This window comes from Chroicocephalus ridibundus, chromosome 4, assembly GCF_963924245.1.
Source record: "Chroicocephalus ridibundus chromosome 4, bChrRid1.1, whole genome shotgun sequence".
In the NCBI taxonomy this organism is placed as follows: Eukaryota; Metazoa; Chordata; class Aves; order Charadriiformes; family Laridae; genus Chroicocephalus; species Chroicocephalus ridibundus.
In genome coordinates, this window is record NC_086287.1 from 22,017,976 (window position 1) to 22,034,111 (window position 16,136).

Sequence of the window (16,136 nt, forward strand, 5' to 3'; positions counted from 1 at the left end):
TAATATAATTTGAAACAATTGCTGCAGTTTTCTGTCCTTCTTAATATGTGCCCTCATAAAATAAATTTCTGTAGTAGTGATACTTTGGAAGTAAATTTGCATATGCATAAATAGTCTGGTAAGCCTATAATAATTTTGTTCAAAGCAAGTTTTGGTTGTCAAGCAGGAAGATGGCCTAGATATTGCATAGCTGCACAGTAAAAGGGTGCCATGCCCTCTGTGTACCTAAGAGGCAGAGGAGCGAATGACTGTATAATTAAAGGCGTTAATAAGTAGAATTAAGTTTCTTTGAGCAGCTGACTCTGTATTTTCTGCTTCTGGTTTTACATGTGTATCATCTGCATCAGTCTACAGCCTTTCTGACAATGGTGCCTGTTGGACTGCGTATGTTCTTTAGCTGCTCTTCTGCTGTCCCCAGAGACCTGACCGGACAAGATCCTGGGCAACTTGCTCTAGTTGATCTTGCTTGGAGCAGAGGTGTTGGACTAGATGATCTCCAGAGGTCCCTTCCAACCTCAGCCATCCTGTGATGTTGTGAATTCTTGCTACTTAGTAGTCAGTGATGGAATGAGAAGTGACACCTGTATATCCATATATTGTTTTTCTTTTTTTTATGTAAACCATCTATAAATCTAAGATTAGTTTTAGCATTCATTTTAATTTAAGTAACTTCTGGTCAGAGTTACTTGAATGAGTACTTGGAAACATGTTGATGATGTTCTTCAGGTACAGCCAATGCTCTTAATGATTCTTAACATGCATGATGAACAAAGCAAATGTCTTTAAGTGTGTGATCAACTTGTTCCCAGTTAGAAAACACATGTTTCATGCTGTTTCTGCGAGACGAATATGAAATCAGCTCTGGATCCAGGATTTCCTGATCTTCCTCTGGAAGAAAGCTACATTTCAAAACGGCCTTCGTAATAAATGTTCTGTGGGATGATGTAAGATTTTTCTTCTCTTCAGATGTTTTTACAGAAACTTTAGTCTGAAGTTTTTGTCTGGGTACCATATGAAGCAGTTGACCCCTTTGGGATCTTTCTTGGTGCATTCCACTCCTGGATAAAATTTCCTCAGTTTGTTTTTTAGATTTAAGCATAACAGTAACTCAATGTGTTTTAGGAAGTCTGAAGAAGAATCCTCTCAAAGTAATGCAACATGCTGCCCTTGAGGTACTCTGAGCCTTCAGTTTTACCTTTAGAAAGAGTGAGAGTTTTAGGGATTGAGTAGGAGGAGTTTCCTTTCTCACTCCCAAGAAGATGTGAAGCACCACAGCAGAGATTACAAGGCAAGTCTTGACTTGCAGGAATCCTGCACATCAATTTATGGTCCCATTGGGATACTGGAAATCTCATACTTGTGCTCTTTACCCCTTGACTCTTCCCTCCCCTGTTTTTTTTTTTTGTGTTTTTTTTTGTTTGGTTGGGGTTTTTGTGTTTGGTTTTTTTTTTTTATTTTTAGCCCCGAGTTAAGACTTGAATTTTTTATTTCTTTCTCTCTCTGAAATCCAGTACAGGGCAGGTGAAGCAGCAGCAGCTTCTGTTCTCACAACTCCTTACTTCATCTAACTGATCTCACTTCATGCAGTATCTTCATTTGGAACTAATGATAACCGTGATCTTTCAACTTCAATGCATTTGGACAATTGTGCTTTTTAAGGGTCTGAAATATGTAACCTAAAATACTGAAGATTTTGGTGGAGAGTGGGTGAAGTGGTACAACATGCTTCTTTCTGCTTGCTTACAAGGAAAGATTAAGGTTTGTTTGGCCAGTCACCTCAGATTCTGTAGCTAGTTTGCTCGATATTTCCTCTGCCTAAATACTTCCCATTCAAATTCAGATCCTCAGGGCTTGAGTCTGAGGTTGAGCCTCTTTGCTTAAATCTTTGTGGTAGGAGATTTTATCCTAATTCTGCACATTTTTCTTGCAGCTGTGTAATTCAAAAGAGTGAAACAAAATACTAAAAAGCTAAATACTAAATACATATGAAATACTAAAAGCTAATCGTAGTATTCTTCATCATTCTTGACCCATAATAAGTGAAGATTAATCCTCTGTTTTAATTCTCTCTTTTTCTATGAATAACTGCTTCAGATACCAATAGTGCGGTAACAATTTTGCTTCAAAAAGGAGATGTTAGAAATCAAGTAGCAAAGCAGCTGTCATGATATTTTTAGATGCTATTTTACAAAGACACGTCATCATGTGTCGTTTCTCCCCCACCCCGTATTTATGCCAGCCTTTATTCTCATTTTGAAGATGGTTAGGGTTGATCCGTATTGCAAAGAGGAATAACCATGTCTGCAAAAGGTTCTTCTCAAGACATTTTGTATGACTGTGTTTTAGCTTTCTCTAAGCTGAAAGAAAACAGCTAGCCTGTGTAGAAGTGTCTGGGTTTTTTGCTTTCAGTGCTAACAGGAACATGTTACTTCACCTAAAGTGACCTTAATTTTTTCTTGCAGTTCCAGGGTGCTCAGTCTTGTCTTTGATTATAGGCAGAGAACATCCTATTAGGCAGGTGGATTATTTCAGTGATACTGTGATGTTGTGCAAGCTAGACTGTCCTTCTCCAGTTAAGAAATGGTTCTGCATTGCAGTTGTGATATAAGTCGTCAAATGACCCCTAACTCTACTAAGTAATTGTTGTTGATGAACTTTCAGTGGAGGAATGGATGAATAAGAGGGACTCCTTTGATTAAGAATTTTATATTGATCCATAACTGTCTCAGTTTTCTGAAAGTGGGAATCTGGTTTTCATGGTATTGAAACTGTTCACTAACAGTTTTCTTTTTTTTTTTTTCCTTCTGAAACATCTATTTAGACTGGCTGGAAGAACACTAGACTTCAAGGTATCTAAAAACTACACAGTTTAATTCTGTCTTTATAAAGTGTCTCATAGAAGAATATAATCTAGATCACTCATACTGTGCTGGAAGAAAAAGAAAGCAATTTCTGCTCAAACATTACTTACATTATTTCAGGATGTCTTAAGGGATAGCTAAAACTGATTAAAAACTCTGCTAGAGCTATGGTTTCATAAATGGTTTCTTGCAGAAATGTCCATATAATTGGAATTTTGTTATAAGCACCATTGAGGCTCAATCTTACTGGCACTGAACGGTTGACATGCCTAGAGCCAATGCTTTGTTAATAAAGCACTCTCTCAGTCATAATTTGATTTAAAAATTTATTGCCAATGTCTGGCCCAGACCGACTGACTTAGCAGATGAGTGACTCGGTAAATAAGAAAATCTTGCTTTGCAGTAACTTTTATGGTTTGCATTCTGTGACCTGTTGTCTTCCAGTGTTAGTCACCAGCAGCTGAGGGAGTGCAGCACTTCTGTGATGGAAGCCAGTCTGACAGTAACTGTTTCTCTTACCGTGCTGTGTCTCATGAGATATAGCGATGGTACAGGGAAAGGGTGAGTTGTGCTGTGTATGGGTGACCTAGAACAGCAGCTTTTGTTTTGCTGCTTGATCTGATCTGTGTGTAAGTTGCGGCTATTGTTTTCTCTTCTCCCACCTTTCCTCTGAAGGAAAGTATGTGCAATACGTGTTGCTGCACTGTGACTGTCCCTAGCTAGTGGATGGATCATTAGCTCCTCTAACTTGCATCAGTGATGGGAACAAAATATCTGGGTGCTATAGACTACTTTGATTTGCATCTTAAGGTGTCTGGATAGTTTCAGAGTATGTGCCAGCATGAACTTAAGGCTTTGCTCTTGCTTATGTCCTGTCTTTAGAGACAATATCATATGTTTTTAAGTCATCGTCAGAGAGAAGAAACTTATCTTTGGGTGTAGGGGGGAGGATGAGAGAGGAAAGAGACAGTGGCTAAATTAAATTTTCCAGAAGTGGCTTCTTGTTTCTCTCCTCTTATGTTCCCCAGTGTGAGAAATTCTGCTGTGTACAAGAGAGGAATAATCTTACAAACTTTCTGCAGAGTGCTAGTGCCTGTCTTGTTCTACTGTGCCCCCACAAATGGGTGAGAATTGGAGCTTCTAGAGCTGGTCTTCCTCTTTCTGTGGTGCAGCTGTTGAGCACCTGGAATATGGAGGGGAGTACGGACACACTCTGCTCTCACATGTGCCAGTGCTGTTCTTTAGTTACAGGCAAAATGATTTTTTTTCCCCCTATAGTAATAGGGATAGTTTCAGCACTTCATTTTAAGAATCCTCATGCCTCAGGCAAAGCGTTTTCACACCTGACAATGCAAAGTTTATTTTCTTTTTCCTTAGTGTCTAACCTGTTCTTCAAGATATCCGCTAATCTGTTGTAGCCATCCAAACTAGGTGTTTCACATGCTTCTGTGACAGTTTTGCAGTTCATATAAAGGAAACACCTCACAGTCTAGCTGTGTTTTTTACCTGTCTCTCCATAAAGGTAGATCTTCTGTATTTAATTAAAGAAATGGTTGTTACAGGAGTGTGGGCCACAAGAATTTTTGAGAACTGCTTAAAGGAATGCATATGAGAGGGAAGACACGTATGATACTTTCTTCTTTGGCACGCTTGGAGTTTTGCTATTTGAAGTGTTGAAGAATGTCAATGGTAGACCTCACTCTTTTCATTGCAAACAGCCTTGATGATATTTCAGCTTCTGAACCAAAGCACTGGTTTTAGCAAGTAATCCAAATGACAGTCTGTGTTTTACGTTTGTGTTTCCTCGACCTTCTTTGGAAATGAAGTTTGCTCAGCGAAGCGTTAAACTGAATAAAGGAAAGAGGAATATTGCTTGTTAAATGAAATACTTTGTTTTTGATGAGTATAGATCAGGGAGGAAGCATGTACTTGCACATGTCTTAAAACAGTTTGACGTTTAACGAGTTTTTAAGTCACCACTTAGCTTTAAAAATACAATTAGCAAAATGAATCTTCATTGCTCTCCCAAGTAGGACATTACTATGCTTACCTCATGTTTTATTTTCATGACCCACTTTTTTTTTAATCACCTTTTTAAAGAGGCTCATAAATAAAAAATGTGTACTCTGAACACTCTCTGGATTCTTCCGAATATTATTAGAAAAATGCCTGTGCTGAAGGAACCCCTCAGCAACCTGTTCTTTGCAAGGCAAATGTTTGCATCCTGCGAATGTGTTCTGAAGCGCAGCTTTGTAAGTTTGGAGGGGGCCTCTGATCTCTGAGACCCTTTCAACACAGCACGTTAAACTCCTTACACCAAAAACTAGCCTGTCTTGCATTGGTGTACAAAACCAGCTGTCCTTTATGTGTGTGCAGTTTACACTCTTTGATTTCCGGAGAGATGGAACAATTGCAGAAAGTGCAATCCTACAGAGTGCTGTGCTAAAGCTGTCTTTGAGCAGGGTCGTGTTAGTCCTAATATCTGACTTCTCTATTTGTTTATAATAATACCGTGGCTTACCTAATGAAATGTGGAATTTGGAATAAGGCTGCAACAAAGGGGATTTGGTCCAAAATGTCAGATTTGGATTTGGTCAGTGTAATACCTTGTTTAGTTTGCAGCTTGAGACTGAAGATTTGCAAGCTGTTTATTTTTATCAATTATGCTAAGATTTCTGTTTGAAGGAAAAGAAAGAACATGCAGAAAATAAACTGTAACAAAATAGATACTCAGTATCTTTAACAATAAAAAAATCTAATTTTAACATATTGCTTCTCTTGAAAAATGTGATTTATTGAAGCAGGTGACAATTGTCTGTACCATTTGTGCTTTTTAGAATACTGTATCAGTGCTTGCAGAAGATCTGTTAATATTGATGGAAAATGACTTCATTTGATGGAAGAGTCTTGTAGGGTGAAGCATTATGCCCTGATAGAGGATGACTGTGTTAGGCAAAGGGGATACATGCAGGTCTCTTGATACCCAGGTGGGTTGTGTCAGAGTGCTGAAAGAGCTGGTCAGTGTCATTGTGAGGACACTTCCCCCCCCCCCCCCCCCCAAGGTCTTGGTGGTCGAGGGTAATTCCTGGCGACTGGAAAAACGCAAATGTGGCCATTTGCAAGAAGGTCAAGAAGGAGGATCCAGGGACTGCAGGTTGATCAGGGTTGACTTCAGGTCCTGGGAAGATTAGGAAGCATGTCCTGGAAACTTGTTGGAAGGACAAGGTGGTGTTTGGGATCAGTGGACATAGGTTTATCAAGGACTAACCAACCAGATAGATAGCTTTTGATGTTGAGAAGTGACTGACTGTATGGATAAAGTGGGGCAGTGGATGTTGTTGGCTTCAACTTTGTCTAGCCTTTAGACACAGTTCCCCATGGTATACCTCGTAGCTCAGTTGAAAAGACAGGTGGACTTAGGAGGTAGGTGGAATACTGTCTGGGCTCAGAGGTTTGATCACAGGTTTTAAAAAAATAATAAAATAAATCCAATCTGTAATGTATTAGAAGTGGGGCCTCTCAGGGGTTGATACTGCAGTCAGTACTGTTTAGTATTTTTCTTGTTGACGACGTAGACATTGAGAATGCCCCCTCAGTGGTTTTGTGGGTGATAGAAAACTGTGGGGGAGTATATGACTGTTGTTTAGAGGGATCTCAGCAGGCTGGAGAAATGGACTAAAGGCAAAAATCATGAAGTCCAGCGAATGCAAATGCCAGGGTCCTCTATTTGAGAAGGAATAACTATAACAGTATACTCTGGGGATCAACTGGCTAAAAAGCAGCTTTTCAGAAAAGGATCTGAAGGTCCTGGTGGACGACAAAGGGAGTGTGAGTTGGCAGCAAACCCTTGCAGCAATGAGGACCAACCGCACATTGCGCTGTATTAGTAAGACTGTAGTCAGCAGTTTGAGAGAAATTATTATTCCCTACTGTTTATCACTTGTGAGACCACATCTGGAATATTGTGTCTAGGTTTGGGCTCCCCAGCATGAGAAAGACATTGGTATGATAGAGTCAGCCCTGTGGAGGGCCACCAAGATAAGGGGACGAAAGCATGTGACCTAAGAGAACCAGTTGAGAGAGATGTGTTTGTTAAATCTTAATAGGGGAGGCTAAGAGGGCAACCTACTGCTGCCATCTCCTGCTCTCCAGCCCTCTTGAGTATGGAGGTGGCTTCTTCTCAGAAATGCACAGTGAAAGTATCATAAGCAATGGACAAAAATTGCAACAAGGGAAATGTTGTGTGGCTTGTGAGGAAAACATTTCCACAATGAGAGCAGTCAAATGTTGGAAAAGTTCCGGAGGGGTTTTGTAATCTGTGGAAATGCTCAAAACTGGGTTGCGTGCCTTAATGTTGAATTATGTTTCTTATTTCTTTTTCTTCACTTAGTACATTGAAATATGTTTTTATTTTGTATTTTTGCTGAACAGACTTCAATGAAAGAGTAGCAAAATGAGTGTAAATTGCTTCAAAAATTCCTGGAATTATATTGATAATATTGTGACTCTATGAGAACAAACTGGGTCCTTCTCTACTTTTATTTCGTCAGATGATTTAAAATTTCAGGTATAATATAATAGAAGAAACTTCAAATGATAGGAGTTTTGAGAGCTTATGAAATTAAAAAATGGCAATTGTGCAAATTACAGATGAGTGTTGTGGTCCAGGACGATGGTCTGGGTGCAGTAAAAGGGCATGTTTCTAGCTGGCTGTCTTGCTCTTCTCCAGGGGACAAATCATAGTTTTTGTGCCTTTGGACAACCTCAACCCAGTCTTCAGGCAGGCTCCAAGCCTGCCAGAGTCCTGGTCTATGACTAGGGGTGGGAGGCAGCCTGCCACCTCTGGCTTGGGTCATTTCCTAGGAGATCCAGTTGACCGTGACTGTCAGAGGTGGTGGCTGCTGCTGCTGCTGCTACGGGGAGTTGGAGCTATAGAGGCTATGGACAAGAGATTTCAAAGCCTGATGTTGGTCCCTCCAGGTGCTTATGCTGAGAGCATCTACTGCCCCTTTCCCTGCTTTCTACTCTGATATAATGTATGGGTAAAAGTCATGCTGTAGTAAAGAAATTTTTTTTCTCCTTGTTTTCTAAACACAGGAAAGACTCTGCAAGCCGTGTTAAGTCCTAAATGTGCTCAGTCCTGATAGACCAAGTGCTAAAGTCCTCTTTAACTCACTTGTTTCCTGTTGCAGCTAACAATGGGTTTCTTGTGCATTACCAAAATAATTCTTATTTACTGTAGAACCTTCTCATTCTAGTTCTGTTTAGAAATGTTAAATTTCTGGTGTGCAAGGAGATTAGCTGACCTTCAATGCAGTGTACCCTAAACTGTAGCTAAAATACTATAGTGTACAAGCTTTGAGCCTTTATGTTTATCAAAACTTCTCTTATTTGTTTTGTTAAACTATACATAAGGTGCTTGAGATGAAAACATTTCAGTCACGTTTTATAAACTGACCAATTTCTTTGTTAAGGAATGTGCAAATTGCATGATGGACTTACTGATGCATGTCAAACTGTGCCATTCATCCAATGAGCATTAAATAGGTAAATAAAAACATGATTTTGGTTGGCAATTAGTGGGTAATAAGATTTCATTGTTATACCGTAGCTGTGTTATTGAGTGGTAGTAATTTTTATTTTTTTTTAAAAAACTGGGAATTGTACACCTTTAATATGAATTTGAAAGATGATGAGTGTCATTGTTTTTTCAAATGTCTCTAAAATAATGGTGCACCAGGGAGATAGTTTCAAGACATTTTTGGCTCACATGTATCTAAGCTGTATCCGGAGTGCATTGTTGTCACAAGGATAGATTGAGCAGAAGGTCACAGTTAAGGCACAACAGAACACATGTGAAGAGGCATAAAGGTGCTCTTAAGAAAGCATATGTAGAAAGTGACACTTCAGATTATTCAGTGCTGTCTGATTTAGACATGAGATGAGGATAGCTGAAGTATCAGGAGAAACTTCGGTGGGCAAAGGAATGGAACAATTATTGCAAATTTGAGATCAATGAATTTGACGGCTATGGTCTGAAAGGCAGAAAATTAAGCAGACTGGTAACCTGGCTGCATCTGTGGCGTGGCTTGTCTTCATCTGGATGCTAAGATCTTTCCCTTTTGCAGTAGTGTTTAAACAGTAAAACATGAGTGAATGGTAGTTGAGAGCAAATAAATGTCCAGATTACCATGGATATCTTTCCCAGAACACCAAATAAAAAACATAAATGGAAAAATAAGCACTGCCTTGATGTTTTTGCTGTTTGTCTGGTCTCTTAAACTCTCTGTCAAAGAAATTGTGGTTTAAGAATCAGCAGTTAGGTGGAGGTTTTAAGGAAAAAAAAATATTCCAGGTTTTTGACTTTCTACTTGAGAGGACATATTACAGGACAGCACTTGTCCTTACAGCTTACTGTATAATGGCATTGTACATGGGTCATATACTAGTCCAACTGACACAAGACTGAAATTGGTTGTACTTAAAAGGTGAGACAATGCTGATGCATTTATACTTCCTGAGGAAAAGCTTTTCCTCTACAGTAACACTGAGTTCTGCATGACCTGGTCTTTCTGTCCCTTCCCATAACTTCTAAGGACAGCACTAAAGGTTATAGGGCAGTGAGCACTTTTCTGATTGTTAGCTTTTTCCCTTTCTCCTTTTTTTAAAATCTATTTTATTTATTGTTAGTTCAAATTTGGATAATTCAGACATTGTTTGCAAGACATGATCTGGTCTTTTTCAAGTCCCAGAGAGTGAGGTGACGACTTTACAGCTCTTTTCTCACTAGAGGAACTATTCAACACGTTTCAGTAAAATCAGCTTAGTGGTCCTGGGTAAGGGGAAGGTAGAGGATGACTAATTTCTTGAATTTCAGCAAATGTGCTAGCTGCAGCTTTTGCTGGGCACCCTGGTATTAACGTTCTACCTTCCTGTCTGAGAAGTCATAGTGAGTCTCCTAAGACAGGGGGAGAAAGATGAGAAAAGGATGTTCACACTGGTGACCTGGGATGGCTGGAGTCTTAACAAGGTTAGAGCGATATCTACATGTGGTGATCAAAGACATCATGAGGGACGTGTAATTTAAAACTAGTTGCATAAATTAATCCAATATCGGTATTGATATTTGAAACTACGATAGGCATTTTGTGAAACACACCCTTTTTTTTTTTTTTTTGGTAAAGTGAATATCTGAAGTGTATCGTGTCATGTTCAGAAAGCTACATAAGGCTTTTGAATCAAGTGCTGCTTTTTAAGGAGGAAGGGGAGAATACTGACTTCGGGTTAATGTTCTGATTCATTATAGCTTAGAACACAGGAGACTTGATTCTACAATGAATCAGGCAGGTAAAAGATAAATTATAAAGTAAAACAAAGTACCAGATGACTTGTGTTAAATCGAAAAACTTGACACTGTTTTGGTTAGTTTCTATTTAAAATTCAGGCAATGGATGCCTCCACTGAAATGTTAGTGAAATAAAATGATTTCTAATATTTCATGTGTTTGCTTTTTTTTTTACAGATGACATGGCAGAACTACTTCTTGGGGAGTCCAAACTAGAACAATTTTTGAAGGAAAATGCTCTTAAACAGACTAGTAGTCCACGGGGCCCGCGGCCAAAGCTGACTGAGGTCAGGAAACACCTCACGGCAGCGCTTGATAGGGGAAACCTGAAGGTATGTCAGTCAGTCAGAGCAAGAATTAGAAAAGCTGAAATTGACTGGAGTACCCTGCTGATCATGGAGAAAAATCTGGAAAGTGCTTGTGTGGTGTTTTATCATTGTTATTCCCAGACCATCATCAGCACTGTGCTATTTCATGGCTCTTTGTTTCTTCATAGATTTTTATTCAAATAAATTTCTCAAATCTTCTTTCATTAAAAGAATAAGAAAATTGTTGTTGACTTCTGGGATGCTTAAATAAAGTACTTGCAACCTGTTTTGTGGAAATTTTTCTTGAAGTATATAGCTATATGGTTCTCTGTAGTGCATTAAATAAAACTGTTAAAAAATGCAAAATACTTAAATTTCTGTAGAAGTCTCAAGTATTCAGGAAAGGTTCTTTAAGTTTTGTTTGTGGGTATGGAAAGTGAGGTTAATACTTGAGAGTATTTTCTCTCATAACCTTTTGATATTCTTAACTAGTCTAGCCCTTCTTTTACTTGACTATTGTTGTAGCTACTATATCAGCATATCTTTTCTGTACTCAATGTCCATCTTTTGAAAGATCAAAAGGACCTTGTTTTACGGTCATCTGAAACGTTTTGTTTCATGTGATTTGTGGGAGTATTAATTTCTCTTCCTTTTCCTTCTTTATTCTTCCATGAACCCTTTTTCCAAGTCATTTCTTCTGCCCTTATACTTTGAAATTGTGTGAATCAAATATGTAGGCTGTGGAACATACATCATTAAGTTTTGATGCTATGTTATTTTCAACTGTGCTTGTGGTGTTAGAAAAAAATCATTGTAGGGGTTGTAATGATAGGCTGCCTTGAAATAGTTTTGTCACCTGGCAAAGCTAGGTTCTGACTGAGAGGTGTTTCTGGTGCATGTGTAGATGAATATATAAAATGACTGGTAATGCTTTTCAGTAGCTTGGTGGAGTGAGGTTTTGTGCATTCACCATTTGTAAGCTTCCCACATGTTACACGAAGACAGAATTTTATTGGTTTATTGCCCTGTTACAAGTAATATCCTGAGGGTTTCTACAGTGAATATATACAGAAAACAGACCAAATAATTATCAGAAAGAATTAGGTGTATTTTCTCAGGAAAAAAACCCTTTCTTATTCCTCTTCCTTCTAGCCAGAATTCCTACAAGAAGCTAACCTAATTATGGCCAAGTTAAACTATGTGGAAGGTGATTACAAAGAAGCTCTGAACACTTATGCCAGAGTTGGAGTTGATGACTTGCAGCTAGCTGCAGTGCCACCATATAGGCTACGGATGATTGCTGAAGCGTATTCTACTAAAGGTAAGATTGCTCTTTGCAGTATAATACTGTGGAAATAGTTTCTAAAAAGTTAATTCATAACTTGTCCAAAGTTAAAGAATTTTTTGCTTTGTGTATCAGCAGTGATGGAGTACCACATTTTTAGATAAGAGGATGGCTTGGCTCCTTTATTCAGAGTTTGTGCTAGGGTGACAAGACTTTTACCTCAATTAATATTCTGACTGCGCTGTCACCCAATTTAATTTTTTGATGTGTGTATTTAGAAGTCCTTCCATATGTAAATATCATAATAACTGTGGCTAGACACTATTGCGGAAAGTTAAGAGTTACCAAAGAAGTGAAGTTGCTGTGGCCAGAATTGGAGAACCCTGATTCACTATGATGCCTTTTACTGAATGTTAAAATGTTCAACCTAAGCCAAATTGCTACTTAATTGAGAAAAATAGTAAAAACATGATAAAATGACTTAAAGCAGTGCATTTCTTGCACAGTTTTATTTTTGAGTTTTTCTTACCTGAATATCTTTTTTTTTAAGAATTCAGAAAGTGAAATTAATTTTGAAAAACTTTTTTTTTTTTACTAGTCTTGTAGTGAAAATTGCAATGCTGGCCTTGTGTCTTAAGGTGGCAGTGCCACTTCAGTTTAGAAAACTCATTAACATTGTAAGCTGTGTCAGTGTGTTGAGGAAAGTGGCAGTTTGTATGCTGTAGGTTTATTAGAATTTACTGTGTCTAAATGTTTGCTTTGGTCTGCTGTGTTTAAGTTTGGGTTTAATGTACATATGGACTTTTTGTTATGGTAAGAGGAGTGTCAAAGTCAGCAAACACAATTTAGGAGAGACTTAAATAGCATTCACTGACAACTGGTCAAGGATTGTTTCTAACATTAGTCTTGGAAGAGAGTGACTGTTTTCCACCAACAGAGTCCTCTAGTAAACGTTAAACAAGCGTGAATCAATCTCTACAGAGATATCGAGGAAATACGGGAACTAACTGGTAGCCAAGACAAAAGGACGCTTCCTAAATCTGGGCAATACTTAAAGAGGGAAGGGAGTACATGGGGAGTTCTTACATATGATGTAAATCTACCTGTTTCTCTCATACAGCGTCTGTGTGGGCTTTTTGGCAATGTCTGGTACTGGTAGAATTCCACTCAGCGTTGTGTGTTTTGGTTGTGTGTTGTTTTTTAAATCTATGAGGATGTCTGTTGAATTTGTCATGTTCTTTCCATGAAAATGCGATGTTAGGCTTGATCAACTTTTAAGTACCTAAATTTGCTTATATCTCCAAGGAACCCCAGTAATTTAATCAAATCTTTTCCCAGAGCTCAACTCTTCTGTCTGTTTTATTTGACCTCATAAAGATATATAACAGTCGAAACATAAAGGCATCAATTTTGCAGACAGTATTAGTAATTTTACTTAATGTAAAAATAATTTATTAGAAAATTGTAAAATATGTATCTTTTCTACCCTGTAATGTTTTGTAGGCTCAGCTTAACAACAAAAAATGAGAGAGCGAGCGATGCCTAGATGTCTTCTGCCTAGACATGACGGGGGGCTTTTTGCTTCTGATTTCAAGTTTTATACTTAAACATTGAAATCTGTCATATCAAGCCTGATCTAATCTTGATCAGATTTCCTTAGTTTGGTCATTTCTACTGGGTGACTGGCTACCACTTTACCTGAGCAAACTATTGCAGTTTTGTTGTTGTTCTGTTCATGTTCAGAATCATCTCTTTTTGTTATGTTTCCAGTTTGAATGGAAGATTAATAAAAGTTAATATGCCTTTTTCACAGGGTAGCACGTTGCAAGAATATTGTTTTCTGCATGGTCTAGAATGAGGTAGAAGTCACAGAGCAGTCTTAAATTTTACTATGCAAAGTCTAGATAAGTTTAGAGTAATTGACAGCTAAATAGCATATGTTTCTATCCAGTAGTGTACATTTAATTCTCACTGTCTTCCCCCTTCACCCTGGAAATTCTTCTTTCCCCTTGTAAGAGTGGACTATAAAACTTCTCAGTCTGAATTCAGAGTCTCTTCAGAGGTGACTGAGGCTTGTAGGTATTACCCAACTAGATACAAGTTATTCTTACAGGGATTTTGTGCTTCACTGGGATTTGTGTTTCTGCTTGCAAGTTCAAGGATAACCTGATAATATAAAGATAAAACAGTTCTGAGTATTTAGATTTTATTTCTTTGGCAGTCATGAACATAGCGCTGTGTTATTAAGCAACGGGGGACTGTCTGTGCTGCCTGTTTGCAAGCATCAGCCCAGCTGCACTGTTCAGTGTGGCAACCTGCACAGAGGCAGTTAAAGATTCCTGTTTTAGTTGCCCCATTTCAATCCAGTTTGGGGCAAATCCGGTTCCAGTGGATTTGCAGTCTTCTATGCTATTGTATAGTGGTCTCATACTGATGTACTTATTTCTGACAAAGACATAGGGCAGATAACTAATGGTAGTTTTTAATTGCCTTAACACTTTTTTTCATTATTTAAGGTGGGACCACCTCCAACTGCTTACCTTCTCGCTTTGAGGTTTCATTCTGTAACCTCAGAGGTGACAGATTGAGTGGGATGATTGAGTTGACGTGTTTCTTCTTCTACAGTTGTTACAGGGTACTTAAGTGCACATGTTGTCCTGTAACCCTAGACATTTAATAGTTCGTAACAAGGCCTTAGAAATTACTCGCTTTCCATATGTTCCATCCTACTCTTGCTTGAAACCTTTTGGTTCTTCATAGCAAAGGAAGATTCAGCATGTGTGACAGATGCAACAAAGTGCAAAAATGGGTCCAAGGTCAGGTTCAAGCTAAATTTTGCTGGAGTTTTATCTGCTGGTGGGTAGAAAGAAGGGGAAGAGGAACAGCAGTAGTGACAACGGTGGGGAGGGAAAATGGAATTGGACCATGGCAGGGGAAGTGAGATCTCTAAATGCTTGCTCAACTGTGGAGGGGGTGTGTGTGTATTTATATATGTGTGTATATATATCTGTGTATTTACACATATATAAATATATTTTTCTATGTATTTGTGTTAGAAAGTAAGATGTGACAAAAGTCAAAAGAGGGAAGTTCTCACTGCCTCTTCAGACTCTCCAGAGTGAGTGTGTCTGAATGTATTAATCCATCAAGGTTGTTTGTAAACCTCACTACAAAATATTCATTAAATTACAGTAGTCTTCATTACACAAGCCTTCATTACAGTAGTCCAGGACATGAAATTTAGTGTCGTCTTCAGTCTTCAACTTGGAATAACTCTGTCATTAAACCAAAGAACTAAAGCCATCTACTCCCTGCAGTGCACTCGCAAAGGGGGTCCTCAAGTTTTTTATTATGTAAACGAATTAAATGCGTATATATCTTTAAAAGAATGCTGTTAAGTCTCCATGATGCTTATAGCTTTAGCTGAGGACAGCATATTTACAAGAATGTAAGTGAGAAGCATAATATGGAATGATAGCAAGTCAAGCAAAGGATTCGAAGGCTCTCAAACCCAGCAAGGAAGATTAAATTATTGTTATTCTTTTCTTGGAAATGTCTTGTTATTGAAACGCTGCTTCAAATCTTCCAAAGAAAGCTTCTCGATAGATTTGTCAAAATGCAACATTGTAAAACGTCAACAAAATTCTAAGAAAAATCCTATCAAATTACCTCTGAAATCTTCTGTTTCCTTTACATGTGTCTCTCTGCCAGTCTGTGGTGTGCGGGGAATCGCAGGGCCTCAGTGCCTGAGCAGTGCTGGAAAGTGGTTCCCGTCTGTTGCTCTTCCTATGGAAAATGTTCAAAATTGTTAGTCTGGTGATAAAGGAACTGCTTTATTTCATCAGACTGAAAATCTCATGGGCACTTAGTTATTTATAATGGTGAGCCAAAAAAAAAAAAAATGGAAAGAAACTTTCTTTGGAAAGAAATTCAAGGAACAGGAGAACTTGTTTAGTTTTGGGGTTTTTTTCTGGCTTCTGTCAACAAAAGCCACTTGCTAGTAGTGATGTCTTATGCCTTATCTTAACTAGAAGAGGATGTAAGTGTGGTCTGATGAAAAGTTATCTGTTACTGTGTGCATTAAAATGGCAGAGGGTAGACTAGCCATCTGAATATGCATGAGGCAAAGCCTCAGAAACTTGATTAGCATAGGTCAGGACTCAGCACTGTTTAGAGATCCCTCATGCAAAAGTTGCGAGGAGGTAACAACCACGCAGTACACTGATTGTAGTGTAGTTCTGATATTTTCCTGCCTTTCTTCACCATTTCCTCAAATCCACAAGCTAAAAATGGAAGTGTAGTGGAGGGCAATCATGTTTTATGTAGTTAACTTTGTG

At 38.4% G+C, this 16,136-nt stretch overlaps 1 protein-coding gene across 3 annotated transcripts in view; it reads left to right on the forward strand.

Moving 5' to 3' along the window:
- Positions 1-16,136, forward strand: part of TTC7B (tetratricopeptide repeat domain 7B) — a 155,001-nt gene that overhangs the window by 10,900 nt on the left and 127,965 nt on the right. For all 3 annotated transcript variants that reach the window (XM_063334361.1, XM_063334362.1, XM_063334360.1), the window contains exons 2-3: positions 10,384-10,538; positions 11,667-11,835. In XM_063334361.1, coding sequence (XP_063190431.1) covers positions 10,389-10,538; positions 11,667-11,835 — 319 coding nt within the window. In that variant the 5' untranslated portion in view covers positions 10,384-10,388. The remainder of the gene's footprint in view (positions 1-10,383; positions 10,539-11,666; positions 11,836-16,136) is intronic.